This window comes from Serinus canaria, chromosome 4 (genome assembly GCF_022539315.1).
Source record: "Serinus canaria isolate serCan28SL12 chromosome 4, serCan2020, whole genome shotgun sequence".
Taxonomy (NCBI): Eukaryota; Metazoa; Chordata; class Aves; order Passeriformes; family Fringillidae; genus Serinus; species Serinus canaria.
The window spans coordinates 94,400-122,399 of record NC_066317.1 but is presented as its reverse complement, the minus strand read 5'-3'; the positions used below and the strand labels follow the sequence as shown (position 1 = coordinate 122,399).

Sequence of the window (28,000 nt, the reverse complement as noted above, 5' to 3'; positions counted from 1 at the left end):
AAGCACAAGAAAATCAAGTAAAAGTTTCCAATATTTTCCATTAATTTGGGTCTTAGAAGCCAAACTTTTAATGTGTTTGTGGAACACATGCCCTGAGCTTGCAAAAGCTGGGGGACCAGGGGTGGGGGGGTTTAACACAGCCCAGAATTACTCCAGCATCACCCCGGGTGTCACAAGCAGCACCACGCACCTCACAAATCTTTCCGTCAGCTGATTTACAAAATCAAATATCTCTCGCCAGTTCGTCGCCACGCTCCCAGACCTACAAGGGAAAACCAGAGCACATCAGCGGCCTGATCCGGGGTGACATTTCGGGCAGAAAATGACCATATTCGCGGTTCCAGACATCTCGAAGTACCGCCAGCTCTCGCCGGTATGTTTGTCGCCCGAGCCCCGCTGCCCCCTCGCCCTGAGGCGACCGCGGCCGCCGAACTTGCCCACAAAGCCCGGCCGCAGCTGCGGGGCGGCCGGCAGATGCTGCCGCCGCTCGCTCTCCCAACGCCTCCGCCCGCAAACGCACCTCCGCTGGGAGAGCTTCCACGGGCCCCTCTGCACAGCCCCTCAGGGAGGTCCCGGCAGGCTTCCCGAACTTCCCTCACGACGCCTTTCCCGCCGAGCCCCTCACGACGCTTTTCCCGCCGTTTTCCCTCACGAGCCCCCCCCCCCCCCCCGCGCGCGCGGCCCCTCACGGCGCCCGCCACCCCCCCCACCTCGCCCCGCGCGCGCGGCCCCTCACAGCACGCGCCCCCCCCAACCCCCCCGCCCCGCGCGCGCGGCCCCTCAGCCCCACGCAGCGCCCGAACAAAAGCGGCGCCGCCGCCGCCGCCCCGATGCCCGATGGCGGCGATTCCCCCATCCCCGCCCGCGTCTCGCCTCGCCGCTTACTTGTCCAAGACGAAGTACATATCGAAGGCTCCGTGGCACGACGGCTCGCCCGCAGCCGGCGCGGCGCCGGCGGGCAGCGGCGGCAGCAGCAGCAGCGGCAGCAGCAGCAAGGGCACGGCCCCGGCCATGGAGCCTGCGGGCGGCGGGGAGCGCAGGCGGGCGCTGCCGTCCTGCCGCTCGCCGGAGTGGCCGCCCCTCGCCGCCGCCACCGCGGCTCGCCCGGCCCGGCCCGGCCCGGCCCGGCCCTCCCTCCCCGCAGCGGCGGCGGCGGGCGGCTGGGGCGGGGGACAGGGCGGGCGGGCTCGCACCGCCCCCGCTCGCCCGGCCCCTGCGTCCCCCTTGCGTCCCGTCAGCCGCGTCACTCCGGTCCGCGGTGCTGCCAGCGCTGCACGTGTGCCAGGGAGCGAGCCCCGAATGAATTTAATGTCCAGGGGGCCGGGGATTGCACGAACGCCACAGAGTTGGGGTTTTGAAACAAACAGGAAAAAGAAGCCCCGTCCTAACAGTGATCATGTGTCTCCCACAGGCTGGGGAGGTGATTCAGACTGCAAAGAGGACCTTGCATTTCCCTCCGCTGGAGAAGATGGGGAAGTCAGAGTCATCCTGCTGGAGAGTTTTCCTCTCACCTCGCTTCAGCCCCATTCCTGCCGTCTCTGGATGGTTCGCTGTAGCCACAGCACTCTGACCTGACACATCCGTGTCACGGTGCCTTCTCCATGCCAATCCCAACGAACGCCAAGCCTCCCTATGATGCAAGTTGGAAACTTTACCAAAGCCCGCCGACCAGCAGTGAATAATGTCAGCCAGAGATTTGGCTCACAAAGTTCTTAATGCCTTTGAGCTAGCAAGGCCAAAGGGTAAGCAAGCGGTGTTTTAGAGTCGCCGTGGATACACAAAACATGGAAGATTAAGGACAGAGCAGCCTGGGCTTTGCCAGAGACCCAGCCAAAAGAAAGGCCGGGCAGAGGCTTGCGAGACAACAGAGGAAGCTTGCTGAGCTTCCCAAAACCAGCTGCACTCCAGCTTTCCAAGCTGCACGAGTCCACCCCAAGCCCCAGGAGCACTCTCCTTGCCTGGGAGTACGTGTCATGTTATGTGTCATGTTTCCAGATGTTGGAAATCTTGCTTCAAGCGCATGTGACCCCGTGTGTTTGGAACGAGCCTCCACTGCCAGTTCACTCTTTACTTGTTTCCAAGTGTGTGAATTCCTCTTTTAGCCTGTGGTTTCTGCTGAAGAAGCAGATAAATCATGGCTATTTTGCTGGAATGGCTGGATGAGAGGGAGATAGGCATGTAGGACTTACAGGGCAGTGGCTCATGGCTGTTTGGCTTCATTCACACAAGGGCTCCAGCCTCCTTTCCCAATTCCCACAACTCGTTTGCTGATGCCTGGCTCTCTCCCAGCCCTCTTCCAGTGCCACAGTGCTGCCCAGCCCACCAGGACAGGCGTTCCTCCCTGTGTGCACACACACCCTCAGGAAAGCAGCCTCCTGAGCTGGGATCTCCATGATATCCTAGGAGCCAGATGGGGCATCAGCGGCTTGCCAATGCCAAAACAAGCCTTGTTGCAGCAGCAGGAGGGGACCTTGGCTCTTGGCTGCACCAAGGGACCCAGGCCAGCTGCAGACCTCTGCCCCAAACCCAGCTGGAGCAGGCACAGCTTGTCCTCACTCCCCATCCGCCCTCTGGAATCCAGGAAACTTGCACGAGGATCTCCTTTACATTGGCTCCTTGTGCCTGGAGGCTGGGACAGCAGGGAAACCAGGGGTCCAGGGAGAAACCGCCCTCAGTGATGGAAAACAGAAGTCTCATAAAAACACAGCTACAAAGTAACCCAGCCCTAGAAGCAGAGGTTTTGATGTGGATGGTCCATGCGCAAGTGAACTCCAGTTCACTGCCAGGGTTTACTGCAAAGAAAGTAGTAAACAGAGAAGCTTACAGCACCTTTGGGGTTATACAGTTCCCTTCTTCACCTCCAGCACTTGCAGATGATTTCCCCACATGCTGTCCTTTAACATCCACCCACTCCCACCCTCTTTTTGGCCCAGGCTGGTCCGGAAGACCTCAGGCAAACGGTGCCAAAGCGAACTCATTGTATCTGGGGATGAGCAGCTGGGAGGACAAGTCACCCTTGCTGTAACCTGGCTGTGAGCCTGGCCCTGCCCGTGGGTCCGCAGGAATGCTGCAGCAGCGAGGTGGGGCCTGCAGGGAAACCCCTCAGTGCTGTGGTGAGGTGACCTCAGGACTGGAGGCAAACAGCGGCTTGGTGGCCACACAGACTGCCTTTTGCATAGACTGCAGAGGGTCAGGAGGGCTTTGTTGCTTGATAAATCCGGCTCAGGTCCAGGATACCTCTGCCCGACAGCTGTGAGCCAGCCTGCTCTCCTCAGGATGCTCAGTGATTGCCAGCATTTGGAAAAATCAAACTTGGGTTTGTCTGTGAGTGTGGCTGCAATGCTGATTGATTAAATCCCCTTTCTGACTCAGCTCTGGGATTGCCCTTCTGCCACATGATCCAGGGGCAGTATGGAATGGGACAGCTCCACAGCCAGCTCTTCCAGACACCCTGAGCTGTGCAAACCCAAGGACAGGTGATGATGATGATGATGGGGAGCCCTGACCCAGGGCAACTCACAGGGAAATATTTTTCTTCTCCCCTCACAGGATATGAACCACACATGGAAGTCTCATGCTTTGTAAAAGGAAAGAGAAACCAGAGGGGCTCCAGCAGCTATACAACATGCAGGAGCTGTTTGAGAGCTGCCTCCTGAAGGATTAGCTACAAGTCCTTGTTCCTTTTTACAGCTGTAGCCTTGTGTCTGTGTGCATCCTGTAAAGCAGTGTAGAAATGAATAAATAAAAAGGACAGCATTAAATAACACAGGAACTCTCATGTCCATGTGGTACTGCCTGCATCATCCAGATGGAAAGTATCTGTCTAGACAAATCTGGGAATTATGCAAGCTTGGAATTCCTGAATAGCTCTTCCTTTGCAACATTATGAAGCATTTGCAGGGCCCACCGAAAATAAGCACAGAAACGCAGCGGGGAAAGAAACTCTTCAATTCCAACAGCCAGGAAACCTAAACACCGGCAGTATTTTGGATGAGAGAAGGTGGAGGCGCAGGACTATGGAGCTGTGTCCCTGCTGTGTGCACACTGACTCATCCCTGAGGAGCCAGGATGATCCCTGGTGATCACTCCTGTCTCAGCAGGAGCGGACCAGGCTCCCTTGAGCTTCTTGTGGTTCTCTGATTCGCTGGACAAGGCACAGAGACGCTTGTTTCCACTTTTGCAGAGCTGTTTGTTTCCACGGTGCTCAGACAAGCAGAAGGAATGAAAACAAAGAGGGAAAGATGGGCTGTCCTGGTGCAAACCACAACAGCATAAAAATAAATCAGCCTGCCTGCAAGAGCCAAAAAAAAAGCAGGACAGAAAACATGGAAATCCCACTCTGGCCCGGGAGCTGCTGCTGGCTCTGAGCAATGCCCAGGGATCACTGGGGCTGGGAGTTCAGCACAACTCTAGAGTTGTAGTGACCCTTTTTGGTGTTCTTGGGAAACAGCGGCCTGGCCAGAGGAGATGGAAGAATGGAGCAGCCAGGAATTCTCCCTGCAGAGCAGTGCAACCCAGGGAAAGGATGACACAATTGTCAATATTATATGGAGAAAAGTAATTTTTTAAAAAGCCCAGGTCATGATCCAGCAGTCATCTGGTTTGTGGCAGTTTTATCACTGACTCCGGGGGGCATCCCGAGGGTGCATCCAAACAGAAATGTCACTTGTGGTCAGTTTGGGGCACACTGAAGGAAAAGGGGCCAACGTTTTTCCATCTGGCCTGGCCCCTTCGGTGCTGCAAAGGAGAGCAAGAGAGAGCATTGTGTCAGTTCTGTCCTCTCAGGCCCAGGAGAGAAAGAGTAAAGAGCAACTGTGAGGCTGAGAGGTAAAACAACTGCTTGTGCCGCTGTTTGGGGGCAATATTTGTGCAGGGCCAGGGGGTTGCAGCAGGACATCTCATCGTGCCTGAGCCACCGTTGGATCAGCAGCCCGGAAAGCAGATGTGCCAGTTTCCTGTCCTTGATGATGATGGGCCCTAATTACGCCAGAGCTGTGGCAATGTCCTTTCTTGTGTATGACCCCTAATTTGGTTTCGTGAAGTCATCTGTGCCAGGTTCTTCCGGCTGCAAGGCTGGGGCGAGTGACAGTCACGAAGAGCCCTGTGTTCCCAAACACCTGGCCCGTGCTTTGAACCAAGAAAATTCCACTGGGAACAAACAAAATTCGGGCAACCTGATGGCATTTGGGTCAGTTGCTTGGCTTGCTTTACCTCTTGCTGGTTGTCATGCCTGCTGACAGGGAGCTGTGTGCTGGGGGGAACATTCCAAGACAGGTGTAGGCAGTCAGCAGAGACCGGCACTTAGGAGAGGCTGTTCGCTTGTTGGGGGGTGAATTTTGGAACTGGAGGGAAAAAACACTTCCCTTTGTTTTCCCACCAGGGACATTCCCTTGCTGGCATTGCTGCTGACGCTTTTTTCAACTTTTCACCATTCCTTTCCATGGTTTTTGCCAGTTTATTTGGGCCTTTTTTTTCTTCATCTTCCGTCCCACTCATAAGTTGAGGAGTTCAAATTATGTTGGGGAGTTTCCCCATTTTGAAGACTGCCAGGAGAGCGGTTTTTTTTTTTTTTATTTTATGTATTTAAACAGAGGCTTTTATAAGTTTGGGAGAGGCTTTTTGGATGGCACTGTGGGAAGTTTTTTAGCTTTTTTTCTTGAGTGACATTTTGAGGAAGCATCTTGGGGTTTAGAATTTTTATTTTTTCTTCCCTTCTTTCCCCCAGGAACTCTTTGTGGAATTAGACATTTGTCTTTTTGTTTAGATCCTGTTTTGCATGGGTGGGTCACTGCTCCTGACTCCAGGAACTGTTTGTTGTTCCCTGATTGTGGAACTCATTATTGTCCCAGCAGCTCCCATCTCTGGGATCCCCATGCCTAGGGATCACCCAGGCTTGCTGCTGCTGGGAGAGGATGGGCGTTTGGGTCGCAGTTTGTGCCACCTGGAAGCTGGAGAAGGGCTCTGACCCTGCTTTTTGTAGCAAGTGAGGGAAGGAGGACTGTGAAGTGAGGCTCTAGATGCTGGGCATGCAGGGTAGGGGGGACTGGAGAGCCCTTGGGAGAAGTCAAACAGCTCCCAGGAATGCTTGAGCAGGTCCCTGTGGCATGGCCAGTGTGGGAAGAGCAGAACTCACACCTGTCCCTTCTGGTGCAGGATGCCATGTGCACCGGGGTGGATGGATCTGGGATGACTGTGAGAAGGATTGCCCTCTGTGGGTGCAAAGCGGTGTGCCTGAGGCTGGGAGAGGCGTGCAGCAGGGTGTAGGGGAGCCTTGTCAACACACAGCTAGAGCTGAGCACTGGGGCAGGACAGCCAGAGTGGCGTGGTTGGGAATCACAACGCAGAGTTGGAAGGGACCCATGAGGATCACTGAGTCTGCTGAGTAAATAGCCCATGTGGGATGGAATGCACAACCCTGGCATTTTAAGCACCAGGCTCTCAAGAACTGAGCTTATCTGGGGTCAGCTCACTTCAGTGTTTTAAGGCCTGACTAGATTTTTGTTCTGGTCTGATGCTGGCCCTGCTTTGAGAAGGAGGTAAATCCATCTGAGGTGCTTTCCAACCTGACTGGGTGATTTTCCTTCTTGCCTACAGCTCTGCGCTTGGCTGCAAGGCCGTTCCTCTGCCCTGTGTAATCTCAGGTTAGTGAAGATTTGTACACCAAACTCTACGTCTAGAGGATGTGCTTGGGGAAACACCACTTGGAGAAGGTAGGATGGGGATTTCATTGCAGGCAGCTCCTGGTGCTGCAGCTGTCACACCGCAGGGCAGGAAGGGTACATGTGGGGGTGTTTGCTGGCTGACTCATGGCCCTGCCTGCTTATTCACCAGCCAGATCACATCGGTGACTTGGCATGCATCAGCCTTGCCCTGTTTATGTGAGCTGCTCCCCTGGCTGCTTGGGTGACAAGTGTTTCTGATCCCCAGTGTGACTGTGCTGGCCTTAAGACAGGAGTGAAGTGGCTGGGATGTGTCTTATCTGACTGGTGTTTACATCTGTGTGACTCTGAATTACCGTTTCCTCAATTCCTCCACATGTAAGAAGTTTACCTTATATGCACTCGTGTCCTGTTGTCTGCCATCCAACGTTTTATCCTTTTCTCCTCTTCCTGTGTCTGGGCAGTTAAGATGGGTGGAGGTGGAGCAGTGCTGACTGGATTGCAGGCTTCATTTTCTGCAGTGCCACTGGCAGAGCAGCAAATGCTACAAGGAAGGAAGGGTCGTGTCCCTTCCCCCAGCAGCAAGCTGGTGATGCAGCTTGGCAAGGACCTTGTATGATTTCATGGATCAGCTTAGCAGGGTGCAGAAGATGGTGTGCTTGGCACTGCTTTTGGGGAACAGGTAGAGTTGCCACACAGCAACAGGCACAGGAAGAGAGCTGGGGTGCTAAACAGTCATCCCCCATGGGGCAGTATTTTCATGGTCCTGTTGAATTCTTGTGCCTGTAAGAAAGCCTGTTAAAGGAAATGCTTTGCTCAGCAAAGATAACCAAGCATTGTACCAAGCTCATGGTACAATGGTACTATGGCACCACAGCCCAAGACATCTGTAGTGACGCATGTTGAGCAGGAAGGGCCTTCAGTCCCTGCTGAGGATATGCAAAGACAGGTTTACTTCCTTGGAAAACTCATTTCCTGAGTCAGAGACTCAGTGATGAGTCGGTGTGCATTCACCTGGGCAGCTCATCTTGTGGCACAGACAAGCCACGGTGCATAAGCTCCTCAGTGGCTCCCTGCCAGTCCAGTGCTCTCCCCCTTCCTCCCTCCAGGAGCATTTACCTGTTTTGCCTGCTGTTCCAGGATTTTTTGCTCCTGCCCTTACAAGAACCATCAGAACCAGATGCACGTCAGAGAATGAGCCAGAGTCACCATGGGCTTGGAAAGGTACCGGGTGCACAGAGACCAAAAGAAATGGGAGATGGTGTCAGCTGCAGTGGGTGAGCAGATGTTCCAGGTAGATGGGGAATGTTGGGAACCAGGCTGGTGCTCTGCAATGACAGTTATGGCCTTAGAAATAAAGTTCACTTGGGAACTCATCAGCAAGGATCAGTGTGCCAGCAATGCTTATCCCCCTCAGGATTTGCAATCTCAGCCTATGTTCTCAGCACCTTCCCTGTTACTTGCCTGCCATCCGGGTGCTGGCTCAGGCTGGAAGCATGGGAAGTGGTGGTTGGCTCTCCACAGTTTGGCTGGGAGAGGTGAACAGTGTGCACCCTGAGTTTGCTGTGCTCAGCATGTGTGGTCCCATTAGTTTTGGAGCTGCTTTGCAGGCACCAAGTGCAAGGCTGGCCATGGGCAGGAGTTACAGAGAGAGCACAGCTACTCTGAGCTAGAAACATGGCAACTGTTGATCAGCGCTGTCTGTGCTTATCTGCAGGAAGTAAGGAATAACCCCCATAAATCCTGTCCTATAAATCAAACTCTCCTGAGCTCAGCTCTCATGAGCCACGTCACAGATCCTGGATGAGCAGCAGGGAAAGGTGCAGCTGAGTCACTAGCAGGGAGGGAGTCAACACCTTGCTGCCTCAAGGGAGCTTTTTGCACACACAAAAATCTCCTTGCCTTCAGGCACACTGTACACACTTTCCCAGATGGGCAGGTGACATTAGTGCAAGGTATGACACTGGATGTGCACATTAGTAACGTATGTGAGTGAGAATGCTGAGGGAGGCTGGTGTTGTCTGAAGAATCAGCAGGAAAGATCCAAGTCTCCTAGAGACTGCCAGCCAGCGTGGGCATGTGTTAGCAAGGCTGAGTGGCCACAGCTGAGGCACTGCTTCCTTGCAGCCAGGGCAGCAAACCTTGGGGGTTAATATGCAGTCTTCCAGGTACACTTATACTGGAGTATAACCCTCACCTGGAACTGGGAGCCAGCATAAAAACAATGGCAATTTTCTCTGGGGCCTTGGCTGGGGTTCTTTCCCTTGTCCTGCCTTACAGGAATAATGTGCCATCTCTGCTGCTCTGTGGTGAGACAGTTCCCATCTTCAGGTGGAGGTTTTAGGGGTGTGCAATGGGAGGGCTCAACTTTCTGTGCCTCGTTTGTAAAGTTCCCAGGCATCCTGGAATAAAATGCATAACAAGAATCACAAAACGTAACGCTGAAAACACCAAAATAAAAACCAAGCAAAACAGGCAGAAAAACCCCCTCCAAACCAGTTTTTCAGCTGTTGTGCTGAGGGAATTTTCATTCAGCATCTTGTAGGCAGTGTTTCATGTCTTGCAGAATGAAAGTTACTGAATGTAACTCATCAAGGCAGAATGCTGTGATATAATTTAGAAGCTCATTAGAGATCATAATCACAGTGACAGATGTTGGTGGGAAGTAGGAACCATCACAAAGAAAAATAGAGAGCTGTTTGTCATGAGGGTACTAGATCATATGGGGGCAACATTCTCTGAGATATCCAAGGGATTCGATTATCACTTGGAGGTTTCCATCTAGATTTCTTAGTGTATAAATCGCTTGGAAAATAAGACTGAAGCGCTCAAAAATGGAAAGGCCTTTTTGAGACTTTGCTTGCAAGAGCCATAAATTGGAATTGTGTCTGCTAACCCACGTTGGAGCAGGGCATGCCCTTCTCTTAGGTGAGCTGTGCATACCACAGCCTCTCTGAGTGTGAAATGCTGTGGGATGGGAGCTGGCTGTGAGGTGGGAGAGCTGTGCCTGGGTAAGGAGCCGTGGAAGCAGCTGAATTGTGCAGGTAGCTGGAGCATGGGCTGGTGGCATGATCTGCAGAGAAAAAGGCTTTTAAGGCTGACCAAAAGGTGTTATTTGGCCTGTTACCAGGGCAAGCATGAAATCATCACCAGATCTGGAGATGTGCACTCTTCCTTTGGGCCACCCACTTCCTGTGGGTTGCACCATGGAGGTCGAGACAGACTCTGCAGACCCTGTGCACGAGCGGTGACTCGGATGTGGCTGCCAGAGCGAGAGGCTGGTGCGTGCACAGCTCCGTGGGGACAGAGCGGAAATCCTGGCCTGTCGGAAATCCTGGGTGGCAGGGCCACAGCGGGGGTTGAGGCCCCAATCCGAGTGCTCCTGTGTGGTTTGGAAGGGCAGAGATGGAAAGGGGGCTGATGGACGGCCTTGGGAAGTGGAATTGTGAGACCTCAGTAGTGGAAGTAGGTTAACAGAATCATCATTGGACTCTGCTGGCATGTGGGCTCACTGCTGGGGGGGGGAAGTCATCTGATGGAGGCATTGCCCAATAACAGAAATCCCCTAGCAGAAAATGAGCTTTTGTTGCTGCAGTGCTGTTCTTGTGAGGTGTTCCATCTGCTTTACAAAGAGTGTCTGACTGAGCCCAGCAACGCTTCTGTGAGAACAGCATCTCTAGTGACAGCTTCCAGCTGTCTAGCAGATGAGAGCACCCAGGTGTTGTGGCAAACGGGGAGGGAATTATAACCATCCCATTTAACTGAGAGAGGGATGCTCCTGCAAGACAAAAAGGGACCACCTAGATGGTCTGTTTCACAGCTGAATGTCCTCAAGTAGGCACTGAAAATGAGGGTGTGGAGCGTGCTGTAAGCTCGTATGAGCAAATATAAGAGAATAAGTCAAAATGGTTGGATTAATTTTATCTTTGGAATGTGGACTAGGCAATTTTAGACAGTTGCTCCAAATGATCTTCAAACTTTTGTGTTAAAAAGAGGGGAACCCGGGAGGACAACCTTGGGGCTCAGCCTGGCGCAGCTGTCCCGACTCTCGGTGGCCCTGGCAGGGCAGGAGGGGCTGCCATGTGCCAGGGGGCACAGAATGCAGTCAGAGCCCTGCGCTGGTGCTGTGGCACAGATGATCTCCATAAACTGTGATGACATTAATCTAATGTATGCGTTCTCCTACGAATGTGAATACCAACAAATACAAATCCCATGCAAATCAGGCGCTCGCGCAGTATGTGCAAGCGGCTGAACATCTGAGGACTCAAATATTATATCAGAAGTTGTTCGCAGACCTGCCTGTTCCAAAACTTGCTGCTACACCACCCTTCTGTGTTCCCATGGGAACTCTCAGGTGAGGGAGAAATGTGCTCCCTGCTCCCCATCAGCTAAAAGAAGTTTGTGAAGTAAAACCTGGCTTCCCTGCTGGATTCCTCCTCCTTCCCCAAGCCTGAAGCTCCTTCAGATGCCTGGCTGCCAGGAAAGACTCCCCCAGCCTCTGTGGTTTCCCCTTGGGGTCGGGGAAAGGTGGATGTTAAGCATTCCTCAGAAAAGGAAGCGGTACCCACTGCCAACTGGCAAGGAGCAAGTGCTGGCACAAACCGCGGGAGAGAAATTATTTACTCATTCTGCAGGAGCGAGCATTGGGAATCCCTCTTCCAGTCCTTGCCTGGCTCTTCCAGCTGTGCCCGCTGCAGCCCAGGTGCTTGAAGGGACCTGGGGGGGCTGTGTACCCAAGGGGCTGGGAAATTCCCTGGGATGGTGTCTCTCAGGTGAGAAATCCTTGCATCTCTCAGCCGAAAGAAGAGGGAAGCTGAGAGCTTTGCCAGAGGCCGCAGGAAGGGAAGGAGGCAGTGAATTGACTGCCCCTCAGCCAGCACCATGGGGTATCCAGGATGAAACAGGAAAAGGAAAAGGTGGGAGCAAGGGTGAAGTGTGCAAGAACACCAAGTGTAAAACCCTTTAATCCATGTTTTGGGGTTATTTTGGTTTCGTTTTTAGTTGCTGCGGAAAGCTCAAGAGTTTCAAAATGGTGCTGGATTTTGTGAAATGAAGTCTGAGGGTTCAGCAGGGTTCACAGAAACACCCCAGGAAGAACAAGGGAAAAAAACCCAGCAGCTCATGTACAGGCAGTCAGAGGTGATGCCATCCAAGTGGAGGGGCTGGAGTGCAGAAACATGGGTCTCAATGAAAACAAGTAATAGGGAAGGCAGAAGGATGTGTTCTTGGAAGTACCCATTTGCTCAGGTTATTTTTTCCTACTGAAGTTATTGTTGCTTGTGCAATCAAGATGGGATTTAGGAGAGGGAGCAAGCCTGTCCAGGGGATTATATCCCACATGAGGACTGTTCTCCCTTAAAAGTGGCCAGATTTTGTGGTGGCACAGGGAGACTGCTGATGGGAGCTGCTGAATGGCCCTGGAGAGGAGCCTGTCCTGGCAGTGGCAGTGGGTGCTGGCCTGGCTCCAGAAAAGGGGTGCCTCCAGAGCACAGGAGGAGTACAGCTTGGAGGGGTGGCTGGGTTTTCCCTGCTCATCCAGAGCTCACGGATACGATGAACAATGTACCAGGAAACCCCTTCCAGCTTTCCCCTTACTATCTCCTCTGTGCACTCAGCTGCTCAGAGGGTTCCAGGGGACTGCTGACTTCTGTGCTGAGAGAAAATAAGGCGTCTCTTAGGCAGTGGCAAATTGTGTGGGCTGAGATCACATTTACTCTTAGCCAAAGCCTGCAAGTATTCCATGCATAGCCCCCCTTAATGAAAAGCCCCAACCTCTGCCAGCAGGTTAAGAGTTAGGGCCAGCAACCCCTGGCGTGTCGATAAATCTTCCTCCTGAGCTCATCAAATCCCCAGCCTGCCTGTTCAAGAGGGATTCACAAGAGGCAATACCAGACTGACCTTTGTGCTGCCATAAATGCGGGTGCACGTGAGCCAGCTCAATCAGCGGGCTCTTTTTTTTTGGCTCCCTTCACTCAGAGTGGTTTGTCTCACTCAGCAGCTGCGGGATCACTGCAGCATCCTGGCAGCATGGTGTGAGGTGCTTGCCTTTGCTTCTCCCCTCCCCTGTCAGCTCCTTCGTGTGGCTTTGCCCAGGCCTCCCCTTTTTGACCCTGTGGGGCTGTTTTTCCCTCTCCCCATGACTTCCTGTCTTTCAAAATACTTGGTAATTTTGACAATGTTGATTTTTACTGCAGTAAGGGGAAAATGTGGCCTTTTTTGATAGCCAGATTGCATGTTTGTTTGTTCTTTTATTTTTGGCTTCTTAGAGCTTTTTGCCACTTTTCTCTTTCTAATTGTCTCTTTTTCTAATCCAGGCACTTATGCTCAAAGCCAACATTTCTTATGGCAGTTTTTTATCACCTGCTGGCTAGAACAGAATAGGAAAAAATGGATTCTCGCTGGAGGACTTACGAAAGTAGGAAAACATAAAGGTTTATTTGAAGGATGTCTTCTGTGATAGAGTAGGAAAAAAAACAGTGTTTAGAGGTGAAAGACCTGGCTGCAGGCAGAGGTCTGGCTTAAGCTTTAGAACAGAGTATCTCTATGACTTGAGGGGAGCAAAGTGGGATCCCAGTTTATGTCAGAGGGGGGAAAACCTACCAAAAAGGAATTGCTTGGGCACCCAGATGGTTTGCAGCTCAGGATAATGCCTTGGGGGCTGGCAGCAGACAGGAGGTAATGAGCAGGTCTGATGAGCAAGAGAAGTCAAGCAGAGGCAGTGGTGGGCGCGGGACACTGTTGAGGGAGGTTGTGCTTGCTGAAATGGGATGCTGCAGTGCAAGACTGGCAAAGAAAGGAGAGCTGTTCTTGATCTCTTGGGGAAAAGGCATCTGTGTGTCTTGAATAACACTGTCATGTCTGGAGATGGCTGAATTTTTTCAGGACCCTGTAGGGTGACAGTATTTCGCTGAGACTGTGTGCAGGGAGTCCTGGCTTCGTTGTTGTTTTTAACAACATTAGGCATTTAACAGCATTAGGTAAGCAATAGGTTGAAAAAGCCGCGTGTTCCATGGAGGCACTGGTATGTGTCCCCTCCTCCTGAAGTTTGCCTGGTCCCCTGGTGTCACTGGGAGCTCTGGGGATGTCAGGAGCTGTACTTCCGAGGCAGGGGCAAGCTGTTGAGTGACCTGTGCATGGGCTTGGTCGCTCCCACAATTGCAGCCTCTGTGGACGCTGATAAGCCAAAAGACAGAGGCAATGGTGGCAACAGGTGATGTTAAAATGTTTGTTGTGAATGGGGAGGCCTAATGCTAAACAGCACCGTTTTGGAATCCTTCAGCACAGCAAGATCCCAGGCAGAGATGACAAGCTTTTTCTGCAGATGAAAGGAGCACCCGGCGTAGCTCTGTCAGAGGTAGGTCATGGAATTGGGTGTTGATTTCCGTGTGCCTGCTGGTGTTGGCTCTGGAAGGAGGGCTTCTGCCTTGGCTGATGGGGTCAGAAGCCTTTAGTGATGCACAGGTGCTCCACGTGAGCCCTGTGCACTGCCCCGACACCTCGGTCTTGGTGCTGCCAGCCCTTCTGGGAACAAGCCCCCAGCCACGGGGGACCATCCCCTTTGTCCGAGCCTTGGCTCACCAGGACCAATCCCAGCCCAGGTCAGAGTTTGGCAGCCGCCATCCACCTTGGGCCACGTGTCTGGAATCCTCTCCTTCCATCCCAGCTATTGTTTCTGAGGGCCTGTTCAAAAAGCTTTGTCTGCCCACTTGCTTTGCAGTAGCCTGTGAGCAGGGCCAACCCACCCGTGTTCCCTGGGAGGTTATTCCTGGCCGAACAAGCTTTGCTCCGTGCAGCTGATCTGCTTAAGTGCACTTCCCTGCCTTGCTTTCATTCCACTAGTCAGGCTGCAGAGATAACGTCTGTCTTTGTTCTGATGCGAGACCCTTGCGTAGGTACACAATCTTCCCCGTAGTGTGTGCTTCAAAATAGATAAAACGCCTTTTCTGAATCGCAGTTTAGATGGATTTTGATAGAGAGGATGGGGGAATCATATACAGAAGAAAAAAATCTTTTAAAACGAGAACGGAAGCAAATATAGTTTAGTAGTATACTCGTTACAGAATGAACAGCATATTGTATGTGCTGTGTTAGAGGTATGTTATGAATAACAAAAGCACTGGAGCATTTACATATTTGTTTTCAGAAATCCTGGCAGTTGGATTTCACCATTCTGCGCCTCTTTGCCAGAATCACTAAACAGTGGTACATATGGCTTCTGAAGTACCATATGCCGTGGAAAACGTTAGCTGATGCCTATACTGATGCGACACGCTATAGTCTTTATTTAGATTTTCTTGCAGTTTTGAACAAAGAATATTAGATCATGCAAAACATTGTGCAAGCAGTATGGAGTAGTACATACAGGAAAACATAATGCATTGTGCCCAGAGAAAAGCCGGCTAAGAAAAGGGGAAGAAAGGGTGGTGTCGGGAATTAGAAGGTGCACGTGCCAAGAAATGCATCAAAGGGTGGGACAGGGCTTTGTGCGGCCAAGGCAGGAGGTTTTGCAGGGCTTGAAGCAGAGTCAAGAGCCAGAGCTCCGTGGATGTGCAGGTTTTGAATCAAGTCCTGTTTCTAAGAGGTGCTCCCTGTTAACAAAAAGTAGCACTCAGGCTTAAATCTAAGTTCGTGCGTGAAATCCTGGGGGAGCAAAGGAAACCACGTGCATGAGTGCTTTCCTAGAGCCCTCCTGTAGGAGAGGGGTTAACTGCTCTCTCTCCGGTGTCATTGTCTGAAAATGATGATGATGAGCACAATGAGATTTGCGAAGCGTCTTGAAAACAAAACAAAATACAGTTTCCAACACAGCGACCGCAGAGCCCAACCTGGCATTAAAAAAATTAATCCCGGCTTTTGTTTTGACAAGTTTTTAAAGGGCTTTCCCCCCTCCCCCTCCGCCCCGCTTCATCTCGCACTCACATCAGCCGAAAGCTGAGGGGAGCCTGGTGGTGGGGCTGTCGGGAGTAGCCGGAGGAGAAGGTGAGCCCGAGGGGAAGGAGAGCGGGGAGGTGTTCCTGGCCACCATAGCTCCCTGCCGGAGCAGCGCCTCGCTCTCCCCTTTCCCTTTTCTCCTGGCTCCTCTGTGTGCAGACCACTGCTCCGTGAACACTTAATAGGCTTAGCTTTAAGCACCGGAGTAGATCCAGTGGGATTACTCACGTATTTAAACGAAGGTATAATGTTTGGAGAGGAGGGAGAAGCATCACATCTCTGTCTCTTGGTTTGGCTCCTGCTCTTGCAGCCACCCAGTTCTAGTGTCTGAGGATGGGGGTTACGGGGTTCACACCGCCTCTGCCGGGAGGATGTTGGGGTGTATGTGGTACAGCGAGCGTTAAACCACGAGAAGTAGGAAATTGGGGGAATGTCTTATAGCGTGTGGGCGTTCGTGTGGTGAGGCTGACCAGCTAACCAGAACAGAGACAAACCCGGCACAGAAACAGAAGGTGGATGAGGCTGAGTCCAGAATGCAGCCGGAGCAGAACGACTTCCTGGGGAGGCGAGAGCAGAAGGAAAGGGCTCACAGCTGAGCTGTGCCGCAGATGGCCAGGCAGAGGATGCCGGGCAAGCCGCTGCCTGTGGGAAGAGCACGTGTGGTGGCGGAGATGGGCTCCACCATGGAACACTTGTGCTGACCTGGGAGAGCTCTTGGTCTGCATGGGCATTTAATAGCACAGGTAATGGCAGAGAGACCAGTGCTGGGGGAGAAGCCTGTGATTCCCTGCCTGGCTGAAAGAAGCATGAAGGGCGCTGCAAGCTGCCAGTGGCCTTTGATGGTGCAAACAGAAGCATTGGAACATTTAAGAAACTGAGGCTGTCGCAGGAATTATCTGTGAGGCAAAAGCGGTGTGTGTAGGTAGGTAGCATCTCACACACTTTATGAACCACTACCTGAATGGAAGTAGACAGAAATAGAAGTCAGAATGGGAAAACAGGGCTGAGGGGAGCTTTCACTGAGCCTCTATTTGAGGTTGCCTCCCAGGCTCCCTGGAAAGCACATAGCAGCTCGAAATCAAGCTTCATTATGTGGTTGTAAATTTGTTAATAAGAGGGGAAGATTAACGTCTTTACATCTATCTCCAATCTAGGCGTTTTAATTCCTTTCCAGGAACAAGTACCTTCCCAGAGCTTGTGAGCAGAAGAAAATGGAGCCTCTCTTCCCGGAGAGTGATGTTTGTAGCAGTGCCAAGCAGATGCTCCTTCCTTCCACCTCTGGTCTCCACATCTCTCGTAGGGCAGGGTGGGGAGTGCCCAGCCTGCCCTAGGTGTGCAGCTGCCCCTTTGGGCTGTGAACCAAGCTGTCAGGGCCAGCACTGAGCCCACTATGTCATGAGCAGGGTGGCTGTCTGGGCTGCAGCAGGTAGACCCTCAGGACATCTGAGCCAGGCTGCCCCCGAGCAGGTCGGCGCTGCTCCCTCCCTGGGCCTGCGTGGCTGTCCTGGCACCGATCTCCCTGCCTTGTTCTGTGTGTCCTCCCTGAGCACAAGCAGGCCATTTGCTGCATTAGCCTCATTACGCTTCCTTTCCAAAAAGCGCCCACCACTGTCTGCCTTGTGGTTTGGAAAGGGGTTAACGCTTTCCCCTCCCAAACCTCAGCTCACCAGCACATCTCCCTTGTGCTGCAATTATTGAATGACACTTCACAACTTCATCTCCTCTCCTGCTACATCTGCTTGCTGCTCCCATGTGCAACCTCGCTCACATCCCAAACATCTAAATGCATTGTTTCCTCTGTTTCTCCTGCCAGCATGGAAAGGAGCCATCCCTGAAGCAGGATTGCCTTTGAGCTGGCAGCAGACGAATGATTGGCATTGGGCAGCGCTGCTGAGACTCTGGCAGGCCGTTTAGCAGAGAACCTTGGCTAATGAATGTCATCCACACCTAGCAGATGTGCCACTGCCTGCCATGCCAGATTTTTGACATAATACAGGGCTGCTGGACACAACAGTGCTCGGGAAAAGCCAGGGAGCGACTCGTGCCTTCAACGTGGCGTTTCGTCCTGCCTGTGCTCTGCAAGAGAAACAAAACCTGCAGGGGGGAGGGAGGCACAGCCGCGTCTCCCGGCCCTCCACCCTGGTTTTATCGGTGCGTAAATCGTATTTGTGTTGCTTTCACTCGTGTGCCAGGCAATCTTAAAAGGAAAACCCTCCACCTTTATTCTTGGTCCCCTGTGCTTCCAGCCCTGGCTCCTGCTGGGCCCTCCAGCCTCTTGCCGGGTCCCAAGATGGGGAATCGAGCAGGGGGCTCAGTGCCCCCCGGGAGCTGGGATGGCTGGGGGCAGGTGCCTGGCACCTGCATCTCGCCGCCGGCAGCATCCCGGGTTTCGTCTTTCCTCTCCTGCCCTCCATCGGAGGGAAGCAGCATTCGCCGGGCACGGCGCGGGGCCGGAGGGGGAGACCGGCCCCCCGGGTGCCCCGAGGCCCTCCGGGTTTCCGGGACTCCCCCTTACCCCGCCCGGCGCGGGAGTGAGGACGGGGCCGCCTCCTAATCCCGGCGTAATCCCGGAGAGCGGCAGCAGAGCGGGCGGCCGCTAATCCCGGCCCGCCGCCGCTAATCCCGGCCCGTGGCCGTGGGTCCCTGCCCCCGTCCCCGCGGGCTGGGGGCGATGTTCCCTCCGCAGAGCGTGCAGTGGTGTCCCGGATCGAAGCCCCGGCTCTCAGGGGACGTAAATCTGTTAATGACCTAACTCAGTCATTAACCCGCTGCCCGCCCGGCGGGCGGCGGCGCTGGAAGGGGCGGGGGCCGCTCTCGGGTGGGCGCTGCCCGCCCGGTGCTCCCGCAGCCCCCCCAGGCTTCCTCACCACTCTCCGGTCCGTCACCCTCGCGCCTCCCCGCCTCTTTTTTGGGGTGACATCGTTGCCGGCTTTTTCTGTGCTCCCGGGAGCAGCGCGGCCGGCGGCGCGGCGAAGAGGGGTCCCCTGGAACACCCTCCGGGGGGAGACAGCCTGGGAGGCCGGGGCGGCTGCGGGACGTGTCCTGCATCACGGGGAGCTCCGGCGGGGCGCCTGGGGGTTGTTCCCTCCCAGCCGGCTACAAGCCAAGTTCAGTGCGGCGTGGCCGAGCCGAGATGCGGCCGGGGAGAGCGTAATGGGGGGTCGGTCCCGCCAATATCGTACCCCAGTCGGCGATGCTCCGGCTCGCTGGCTGCGAGAGCTCAGCCGCCGATGCACCGTGTAAAGCGGGTCGCTTTGCCACTCTCTCCGTTTTGTTTTGTTTTGTTTTTTGGTGTTTTTTGTTTTGTTTTGTTTTGATTTGTTTTTTGGGGTTTTTTTCGGCCTCTTTATCTTTCAATGGCAAAGCAATTAAAGGTTTGTATGTATCTGCGAGCATCCCTCCCCGCGGGGCCCTCTGATGCCCGCTGTATTGCCCTTTAGATGCCTCTTCCTTTTTTTGTTTTACAATTGTTGTATCAATATAATGCTTCCTTTCTTCCTCTGTCTCTATAGATACAGATATACAAGGCAAACCAAAGGTTTCGGCTGCTATTCAGTGCCTCCTCATTTGTCCCAGAGCCGTAACAGTGGTGCCCTTTCTCTTCTGGCTGCTTTTCCCTGCTTCTGGAGCAGCAGTTATGGGAGAAGCAGATGGCTACTGATTGGGTGAGCTTTGTGGCTTTAATTCTGAATACTTTATGGAAAAGGACTTTATCATGCTTGGTTGGTCAGAGGAACAACGGGATGAGATTTATGACTAGAGAAAATAAATCTTTTTAAGTTTCAGGCTCCTTCACACACCCCACGTCAACTTGCTGCAGCAGAGCTGGAGCTGAAATCCTCTGCATCTTTATTTTTTCCCTCCCCCCCGCCCCGTCTGTCTGTCCTTTCACTGCTGTCCCCACCCCCTCTGCGCAGGGCTTTAGCAAACCTTTGCTAACTTTAGGGACTGTCACTTGCTCAGAGGTCAAGGCCTTCAGAGCCCCCAGGCAGCACCAGGAGGGGAGAGGCCATCCCTGCATGAGGATTATCCACCTGCGGGAATATGCTGGGCACTCCGCTCCTGCCGTGCGTAACTCAGCGGCCACCCAGGGTCCGGCGGGGAGCTGTGAGTGACATCCTCACGGATCCGACAGCAGGGAGCTCGCGTGGCCCCCAAAAAGATGTGCAGCCCACTGCTCTGAGCTCAGGTGTCCTGAGGAGATGGAGCCCAGCACTGCCTGACCCCAGGCTGGTCCCAGCATGGGACATGCTGGTGGCACACAGGGACAGAAAGGCCCCAGGGTGTACAGGAGGCAGAGGCAGATTTCAGTCCTGCAGGGATTCCCCTTCTTCCGTTTCTCTCCCTTTTCTCTCCTTCGTAGCCAATCATGTCTTCTGTCAGGCTGTTAAATGTTTGAGGGAAGGTGAAGCTAGGTGAAAGCTTTCCAGGTTTTTAAACCTTGATGCTGCTGTCAGGCCAAGTAGGGAAGAGAAGCAGAAATCCTGAGAAAAATAATTCTGAAATAGAAAATCAGCAGCGATAGAGGGCTATGTATGAACTGTTTAACCAGCCGCCTGTATTATGTTCAGTGGTCTACGTAATAAGAAAAATTCCTCTGACCGTTTGGTGACTATGCAAATTAGTATTTTTAACCAGACTCTGTGTTTGCTCAGAACAAGGTACAGGGGAAGTTCGGGCACCATCAGGGATGAGGAAAGAGCCGAGATGCCTTGGTGTGTCTGAACCATGAGAAAGCAGGTAGGAAAGGTATGTTGGCTTCCTGGGGAGCAGGAGCATTTTCTCCTTGGGGTGAACCACAGCTAAAGATGCTATCCAGCCCTCTCTAAGGATTTGTGATTTTGTGGCATGGCAGTGATCTGACACGGGAGTCCAGCATCGGTGAGGGGGGGCTGAAGGGTCAGAGGCAATCGGAAGGGACAGGCACCCTGGGTGTGTTTGGGAGCTGGGCTGGAAACAAGACAGAACAGAGGTGGTGTGCCTCAGCTCTGGCAAGGACCTGGAGGTAGGCAAACATTTGTGTGGTTGTGGGTCTGAGAACTCCCAGTGGTCTCTCCACACAGAATGAGCAGTGGGGGAAGCGCCGCTCCTCTGTGCGCCGTGTCTGTAGCGTGGTGGGATGTCTCTGGCACCCCAGCACAGGGCTTCCCCAGGAAAGGCGCCATGCACGAGCCTGGTGACAAGCAGAAAGGATGGTTTCAGTCATTCAGCTGAGGCCCTGATTTATTTCCACTACAGAGGCCTGTCTGTCTCCAGGGAAGGGAACCGTTCTGGCTGCATTTCTCCAGGCACCAGGAAAGCTTGTGGCTCCACATTTCATTTTAAGTGGATTTTCCATTCCACCTGGTGTGCACCTCCCGGGGACCACAGCTGGCCCTGCCCCTGGCAGCAGCAGGCAGAGAGGGTAGCAAGGCAGTTCAGAGCATCCCTTCGTGCCCCCTCCCCACTGTGCCCTGGTCCCACAGGAGTGAGAGTGGTTGGGCTCGTGTGCTTCTGGGAACTCGTGTGTTCTCTCGGTGATTTTATTTTATGAGTGATTTTATTGCAGTCACCTGGGAGCTGACTCTCAGCTGGGTACGTGTCTCCTCACGGGAGTAACCACACACCCGTAGGCCTGGCGCATGATACAACTCAGGCAGTGTTTCCCAAAGGATGCAGGACTGTTCCTGAGTGCAGGTTGAGCAGCCTTTCCTGGTCCCTCTCCTCTCCCCTTCATGCGTGAAGGTCAGGGAGGAAAGAGAAGACTGACACTCCTGGGATCAGGTGCTCTGTCCCTTACAGCCGTCCCCACAGGAACTCATCGCGGGCAGAAGAGGGTTATCACGGTGGTTACTGATAAGTGGTGTCCAAGCATCCAGGCGTCTCCATGCTGCCAGCCCTTCGGCCCCTGCAGCCTCCTGAATCCCACCAGGTCCCAGCCCTGGCTTCTGTGGGGATTTGGCTCGCCAGCCCAGCCCCTTCTGAGCTCAGGTCCCGGGCTTGTCCGCTGCTCCTGGGGCTTCCCCTTGCCCGGGAGCTGGTCCCTGCCGCGCTGGTGCAGTTGAGAGGGGCTCGGAAGAGCAGGGGCTGTGCTTTTGGAGGGCGGGGAGTGGCGGGGTTTGCCGGCTGCGGAGGTCCATGGGAAAGCGGCCGGAACCCCTCAGCCCGGGTTGCCCGTGGCCCTACGCAAGGATTTTCTGGAAAAATAAGCGAATAGAAAATACATGGGTGCACCGAGATAGAAGCGTGCGGCAGCCGGGCGGCGGCGGGCAGCGATCGCACGGCCCCGTAGGGTGACACCGCGCTCGCTGGCAGCGCGGCGGGGGCCGGATGGGGCCCGGCGCACCTGTCCTGTGCTCCCCAAAAATCCCGGTGAGGCATTTCCAGGAGGCCGGGAGAGCGCCGCAGCGCCAGGCTTTACGGGGTTTGCGGTAGGCGCACCCCCAGCAGAAACTCCGGAAGAAAGAGCCCGCGTCCATCCCAAAGCCGTTCTGTGGGTCGAAGGACACTGTTCCCTGGGATGCCCTTTTGGAGTGGCGTCAGAGGCTGGATAAAAGCTCGGAAATTCCTCCGCGGTCCTTTCCAGTCCCAGGGAATTTCTGTTGCTTGGATCACGCCGAAGCGATTTCGAGATCGTATATGTGCTGTGGTGTCCCTTAAAATTCTCGCGAATAAAATCAGCGCGTAGGTTTACTTTCCCCCCACTAATGACAGTCATTCGGACAATTTATATCTTACAGAGTGAGCTGCAGCACTGACGGAAAAAAAAAAAAAAAAAAAAAAAAAACAGGAATAGGAAAAAAAACCCACCACATTTGAAGCAGGAATTGACATCCAAATTTTTACAGACTCCCATATTTTTAATGTTATGAGAATCTCCCTTTTAGGAGACGCTGCGTTTTGTCGAATTAATAAGATAAATGTTGAAAGCATATTATATGCAGCCTTTAATCCTAATGCAAGGAAAATCGTAATTATGTGGAGGATAAGTGAATTTGAAAGCCAAACATCAGCCCACTCCCTGCAAACCCCGTTCCGTTCGCCCCTGGAAAACGCTTTGTCTCTCCTTTTTTTTTTTTTTTTTTCTTTTTTGTTTTAGTTTAAGGGGCTTCAAATTCTATTTTTAATTATTCTTTTTTTTTTTTTTAATCTGTTTTGTATCTGAAATGACGGCGATCAGGGAGGGACCGGTAAACACTTTTACACGCGATAAACCCCTTATTTCGGCACAGAGCATCCGCGCCTCTCTCTTTCCTGAAGCTGCGCGCTTGTCGGTGAATGCGGGAGCCCCGCGTGTACAGGGGGAGAACCCGTGGCCGCCCCCGCCCCGGAGTAGCTAGGAATGGGCGGGGGGCTCCGGCCGAGGCTGCCCCCTGCCCCGCTCCGCCGGGGAGCGCGGGGCTGCCTGGTGCCGCCTCTCCGCACGCCGGGCCTTCGCCGGCAGCGCAGGAGGGCCGCTCCACTTCTCGGACCCGGGCACGGGCATGCCCTCTCGGCTCCGTCCCGCCGAGGAGGTTTTGTCCTGCGGGTCGGATTGCCCCTACCTGGCAGGTGCTGGGACAGGGCGTGAAGCCGTCGCCGGGATCCCGACGCCGGGCGGAGCGGCCATCGGGCACCCCGATCCCCGCCCCGCACCCCCGCCGGGCCGAAGTGGAGCCGCGGCCCCAAACACGCTCCCTGCCCCAGCAGAGGGTCGGTGGGGGAACGCTCCCCGCGTTTGCCACCCCCTTCCCCGGTGGTGCCCGGTGGCGGCGGGTCCAGGTGAGGGGCGGGCGGGCTGCGAGCGGGCAGCCCCGAAGGGGTTAACGGGAGGGACGTGGGCTGTCACGCGTCATTGGGCAGATTATGTGCAGCAAACAAAAAGTGTGTGTCTGCGTGCCAGCCCCTCACTGCACCGGGTCCGTCTGCACCGCGCGCCTCCCGCTCCGCCGCCCGCACGGCCCGGCCCGGCATGGAGCGGCGCTGAGAGCCCGAGGCAGCCAGCCCGAAGCCGCCTTTGTGCCACTGTCGGGGCGAGGATTATCCCCACCGTCCCTGGTGAGTACCGGCGGAGGGGCCCCGCCGACCCCGCCGCCCCGGAGCGGGAACAATGCCGGGGATGGCCGTGCTGCCGGCGGGCCTGCCCGGGCTGCGGGGACCGGCGAGGGAGCCTCCGGGAGCGGCCCCGGCGCCGCCCGGCCCGGACAAAGGGCGGCCGGGGGGAGGCAGCGCCGCGGGGCCGGGGGTGGCCCGGGGAGCCGGGGGGATGCGGCGCCGTGGCGAGCCGTACGGGGCTCGCCGCCGCCGGGAGGAAAGTTCGGCGGGGGCCGCTCGCTGCCGGTGGTTTCGTTTGGCGAAATCGTTCCTTCGGGGAAGGGATGCGCCGGGCAGCGGCGGAACGGGGAGGGCGCCGGGGAGGCGGCCGAAGCGCCTTCTCCCCCGGCCTCCGTTCCCGGGGAGGGGCCGAGACCCCCGCCGCCGCTCCGGGGGGGGGGGGGGCGGGGTAAAGTTCCCGGCGGTGCGGGTCGTACCCCGAAATCACGGTGGGAGCGGCGGCTCGGCGGAGTCGTGTCCGATGCGAGCGGCGGCAGCCGTCAGCAGGCGCACCGGGAGGAGCACCGGTCTTCTCCCGAGCCAGCCCCAAATGACGGATTTCGATGGCAGATGGGGCGGGGGGAGGCAGCCGTGCGCTAATCTGGTCGGGAAGGGCGAGGGCACAGCAGCCGGGCGCGATGCTCCCTCCCCGGCCTCGGCGGCGCCGCCGGCCCCGCACCCTGCCCGCTGCCCGCGCCCCGCCAGCTGCCCGCCGCCCGCATCCCTCCCCTCGTAACGCGCGGCAGCCGGGGCTCACCCTGCTCCATAAATAAGCGTGTCGAGGTAAAAATAATTACCTCTGCTTGCTGCTTTTAATTAAAGTCTCGGAGGGAAAGTGCTGGATTATGATAATGAGCAGCCATACGTTCCCCTTGTCGCGCGGAGCGGGAGGTGAGCTGACACGCAATCGGCTACAATGACAAGCGGCTGGAACCCACCCGCTCCCCCGGCATAGCCCGCAGCCCGGCCCGGCTCCGGGGATTGCACGAGGGAGAGCCGGCGCCTGCTCGGGACAGGAGCTGGCCGGTGGGATTCCCGGGTCCCTGCTCAGAACCAGCTCCGCCGCGATATCTAAAAAATAAATCGGCGCGGCAGAGTCCCCGCACCTCGCCTCTGCTCGCAGCTCCGAGCCTGCTTTAAATTTTTTTCAAACCGGAGAAACTGCTCGCCTGCTTTTTTTTGTCTATCTTTCTATATCTTTTTTTTAAAACATTTTTTATTTTTGGAATTTTTTTCGTAATGTTTTATTTAATAATTCAAGTCGATTTTATTTTGTTTTCCGGGGCATCCCGGTGTGCCGCTGAGCGGGACGCGCTGCGGTAACGGCCCCTCTCTGCTCCTCTCTCCGCCCGCAGGGATGGAGGACGCCGGCGTCCAGCGGGGAATATGGGACGGGGATGCCAAGACGGTCCAGCAGTGCTTGACTGACATTTTTACCAGCGTTTACACCACCTGCGACATCCCGGAAAATGCCATTTTCGGCCCCTGCGTCCTGAGCCACACGTCCCTGTATGACAGCATCGCCTTTATCGCCCTCAAGTCCACCGACAAGCGCACCGTCCCCTACATATTCCGGGTAAGAGCCTCTCGTCCCCGGGCCCAGCCGCTCGCCACATCGGTCGGTGCCCGCACGCGTCCCCGCCGCGGAGAGCAGTTCGGCCCGGGGAGCCCCCGCCGCCGGGAGGCTGTCCCCGAGGGCAGAGCCGCGCCGCCGCGGCCGCCGCTACTACTGCTGCCTGGCCGCGTGCTGTCGGTCGGTCGGTCGTTCGGTCGGTCGTTCGGTGGGTCTGTTTGTCGGTCCGGTGGATTGATTACCGCGGGGTTTCAGGTGGACACGTCGGCGGCCAACGGCTCGTCGGAGGGGCTGATGTGGCTGCGGCTGGTGCAGTCGGCGCGGGAGCGGGAGGAGCAGAACCTGGAGGCCTACATCAAGAGCGGGCAGCTCTTTTATCGCTCCCTACGTCGCATCGCCAAGGACGAGGAGCTGCTGGTGTGGTACGGCAAGGAGCTCACCGAGCTGCTGCTGCTCGGCCCGGCCCGGGCCCCCGCCCGCACCAACGGTGGGTACCCCGGGCGGGAGGAAGGAGTGGGATCTCTGCCTCCGGGGGGAATCGGGAGGCGGCGGCGGGCTTCGGGATCCCCCGCTCCCGATCTCCCAGCTCTCAGAGGGCATCCCGTCGGTGGCCCCGGCTGACGGTGCTCTCTCCCTCTCTCTCTCTCTCTCTGTGTCTGTCTGTCGTGCCCGCCCGAAGCAGGCTCGCCGCCCTTCGCCTGCCCCGAGTGCAGCCAGCGCTTCCAGTTCGAACTGCCCTTCGCCGCGCACCTCCGGTTCCGCTGCCCCAAGAGGCTGCACGGCCCCGACATCGGCCCCGCCGCCGAGGCCGCCGCCGCCAAGGACGGCGCCAGCAAGGAGCAGGAGCCCGGCAAGTTCGGGAAGCCCGGCGGGCCGCCGCACCACCCCTTCCCCGGGCCTGACGGCGGCCCCGCCGCCAGCACCAAGCCCTCCACGGACTTCCACAACCTGGCGCGGGAGCTGGAGAACTCCCGCGGCGGGCGCGCCGGCTCCCCGGGTCGGCCGGCGCCCCCCGAGGGCGGCCCTGAGGCGGCGGCCGGGAAGGCGAAGCGGCGCTTCCCCGAGGAGGAGGAGCGCGGGCCCGGCGCGGCGCGGGGCCGCTTCCCGGCGGAGCGACCGGGGCTGCCGGCGGCGCCCAAGGAGGAGCCGGGCTGCGCCCCGCAGCAGCAGTACCGCGCCGCCGGCTCCTACTGCGGGCTGGAGGAGGGAGGGCGCCTCTTCGCGCCGCCCAGCCCGGAGACCGGCGAGGCCAAGCGCAGCGCCTTCGTGGAGGTGAAGAAGGCGGCCCGCGGCCCCGAGCCCGACGGCGGCCCCGAAGAGGGACCGGAGCGCGGCTCCCCGGGCGCGGGCGGCGCGGAGCCGGGGCTGTGCCCCCGCGGCGGCGCGGGGGGCCCGCTGGCCGCCCGCCTGGACGGCGGCAGCCCGGCGCGGGGGAGCGCCTTCAGCACGGTGCCGCAGCTTGGGGCCGGCCCCGGCGGCGGCGGCGGCGCCGACGAGAGGAAAAGCGCCTTCTCGCAGCCCGCCCGCTCCTTCCCGCACGTCCCGCCGCTGGTGCTGGGTCCCAAGCTGGGCGGGCTGGGCGAGCCCTGCCCCGACGGCGCCGCCGCCCCCGCCCGCCTGTACGCCGCCGAGGCGCTGGCCGCCAAGCTGCCGGGCGGCGGGGAGGCGGCGGGCGGCGGCGGCGGCGGCGGCGGGGGGCTGCCCAAGCAAAGCCCCTTCCTCTACACCACGGCCTTCTGGCCCAAGAGCTCGGCGGCGGCGGCGGTGGCGGCGGCGGCGGCGGGGCCGCTGCAGCTGCAGCTGCCGTCGGCGCTGACGCTGCTGCCGCCGTCGTTCACCTCGCTGTGTCTGCCGGCTCAGAACTGGTGCGCCAAGTGCAACGCGTCCTTCCGCATGACCTCGGACCTGGTCTACCACATGCGCTCCCACCACAAGAAGGAATACGCGCTGGAGCCCCTCGTCAAGCGCCGCCGCGAGGAGAAGCTCAAGTGCCCCATCTGCAACGAGTCCTTCCGCGAGCGCCACCACCTCTCCCGCCACATGACCTCCCACAACTAGCGGGGACAACCCCCCCTCCGGCCCCGGGAACCTGCCCGGGACCCCCGCGCCGGGACACCCGCGCCGCCCGCCTCTCCCACCCTTCCCCTTCGATGCACGCGTTTCCACAGTCCGGGGAGGGGCGGGGAGGGCAGCGGGTGAGGATGAGGAAGGAGGAGGTGAAGAAGAAGAAGAAGAAGCAGAAAAATGAAGGTAAAAGAAAAAAAAAAAAGAAAAAGAGAGAGAGAGAGAAAGAGAGAAGAGAAGCACCGGGAAAAAAGAAAAAAAATCAAATGACTTAAAAATACATTTTTTAAAATGTCATATATTGCAACATATTGATGCATTTGTCATACGTTTCTACTTAAATTATTAAGCACTTATGGTTTAGATGTAATAATAATTCTATGTCAGGGTAAATTTTTATTTTGGATATGAAGCTAAGGGCGAGGGGAGCGCGGCGGGGCCGGCGGGCGGCGGGCCGGGGTCCTGCATGCACCGGGTGCTACCTCCGTCCGGCCCCGCCGCCCGCGCCTCTTCCTTCCCCCCGAGTGTCACTGGTGCCCGTGGAATGGAGTCTCGGTAGTTCCGTGTTTACCTTCCCTTTCCCGTTTGGGTTTGGTTTTTGTTTTTTTTTTTTTTTTCCTCGCCCCTCTGGAAAAAAAAAAAAAAAGATTTATTAAACTTTATAGTTTATCCGGGTATGTTGGATGCTTTGACAATAAATGACTTTATTTTCTTCAAA

At 56.2% G+C, this 28,000-nt stretch overlaps 2 protein-coding genes across 7 annotated transcripts in view; one reads left to right on the top strand and one right to left on the bottom strand.

The window, feature by feature from the left end:
• ANTXR2 (ANTXR cell adhesion molecule 2) overlaps positions 1-1,076 on the bottom strand; it is a 77,312-nt gene extending 76,236 nt beyond the window's left edge. Inside the window, exons 1-2 of one of the 2 annotated variants that reach the window (XM_030239082.2) lie at positions 886-1,076; positions 191-262 (exon numbers count right to left, since the gene is read on the bottom strand). In XM_030239082.2, the coding sequence (XP_030094942.2) occupies positions 191-262; positions 886-1,013 (200 nt within the window). In that variant the 5' untranslated portion in view covers positions 1,014-1,076. Of the gene's footprint in view, positions 1-190; positions 263-520; positions 632-885 lie in introns of those variants that run through there. The other variant, XM_030239083.2, reaches the window with a different exon arrangement.
• On the top strand, positions 253-28,000 carry PRDM8 (PR/SET domain 8). 5 transcript variants are annotated; one of them, XM_050973553.1, is made up of 10 exons: positions 253-373; positions 1,412-5,188; positions 6,595-6,710; positions 13,942-14,016; positions 17,407-17,744; positions 19,106-19,258; positions 20,249-20,342; positions 25,001-25,221; positions 25,474-25,705; positions 25,901-28,000. In XM_050973553.1, exons 8-10 carry the CDS (start codon positions 25,003-25,005, stop codon positions 27,274-27,276), a joined length of 1,827 nt encoding a protein of 608 aa, XP_050829510.1. In that variant the 5' UTR covers positions 253-373; positions 1,412-5,188; positions 6,595-6,710; positions 13,942-14,016; positions 17,407-17,744; positions 19,106-19,258; positions 20,249-20,342; positions 25,001-25,002; the 3' UTR covers positions 27,277-28,000. The 5 variants fall into 5 exon arrangements, with proteins under 5 accessions (XP_050829510.1, XP_050829509.1, XP_050829511.1 ...); XM_050973552.1 differs by lacking the exon at positions 253-373 and having other exon boundaries at positions 1,182-5,188; XM_050973554.1 differs by lacking the exons at positions 253-373; positions 13,942-14,016 and having other exon boundaries at positions 1,182-5,188.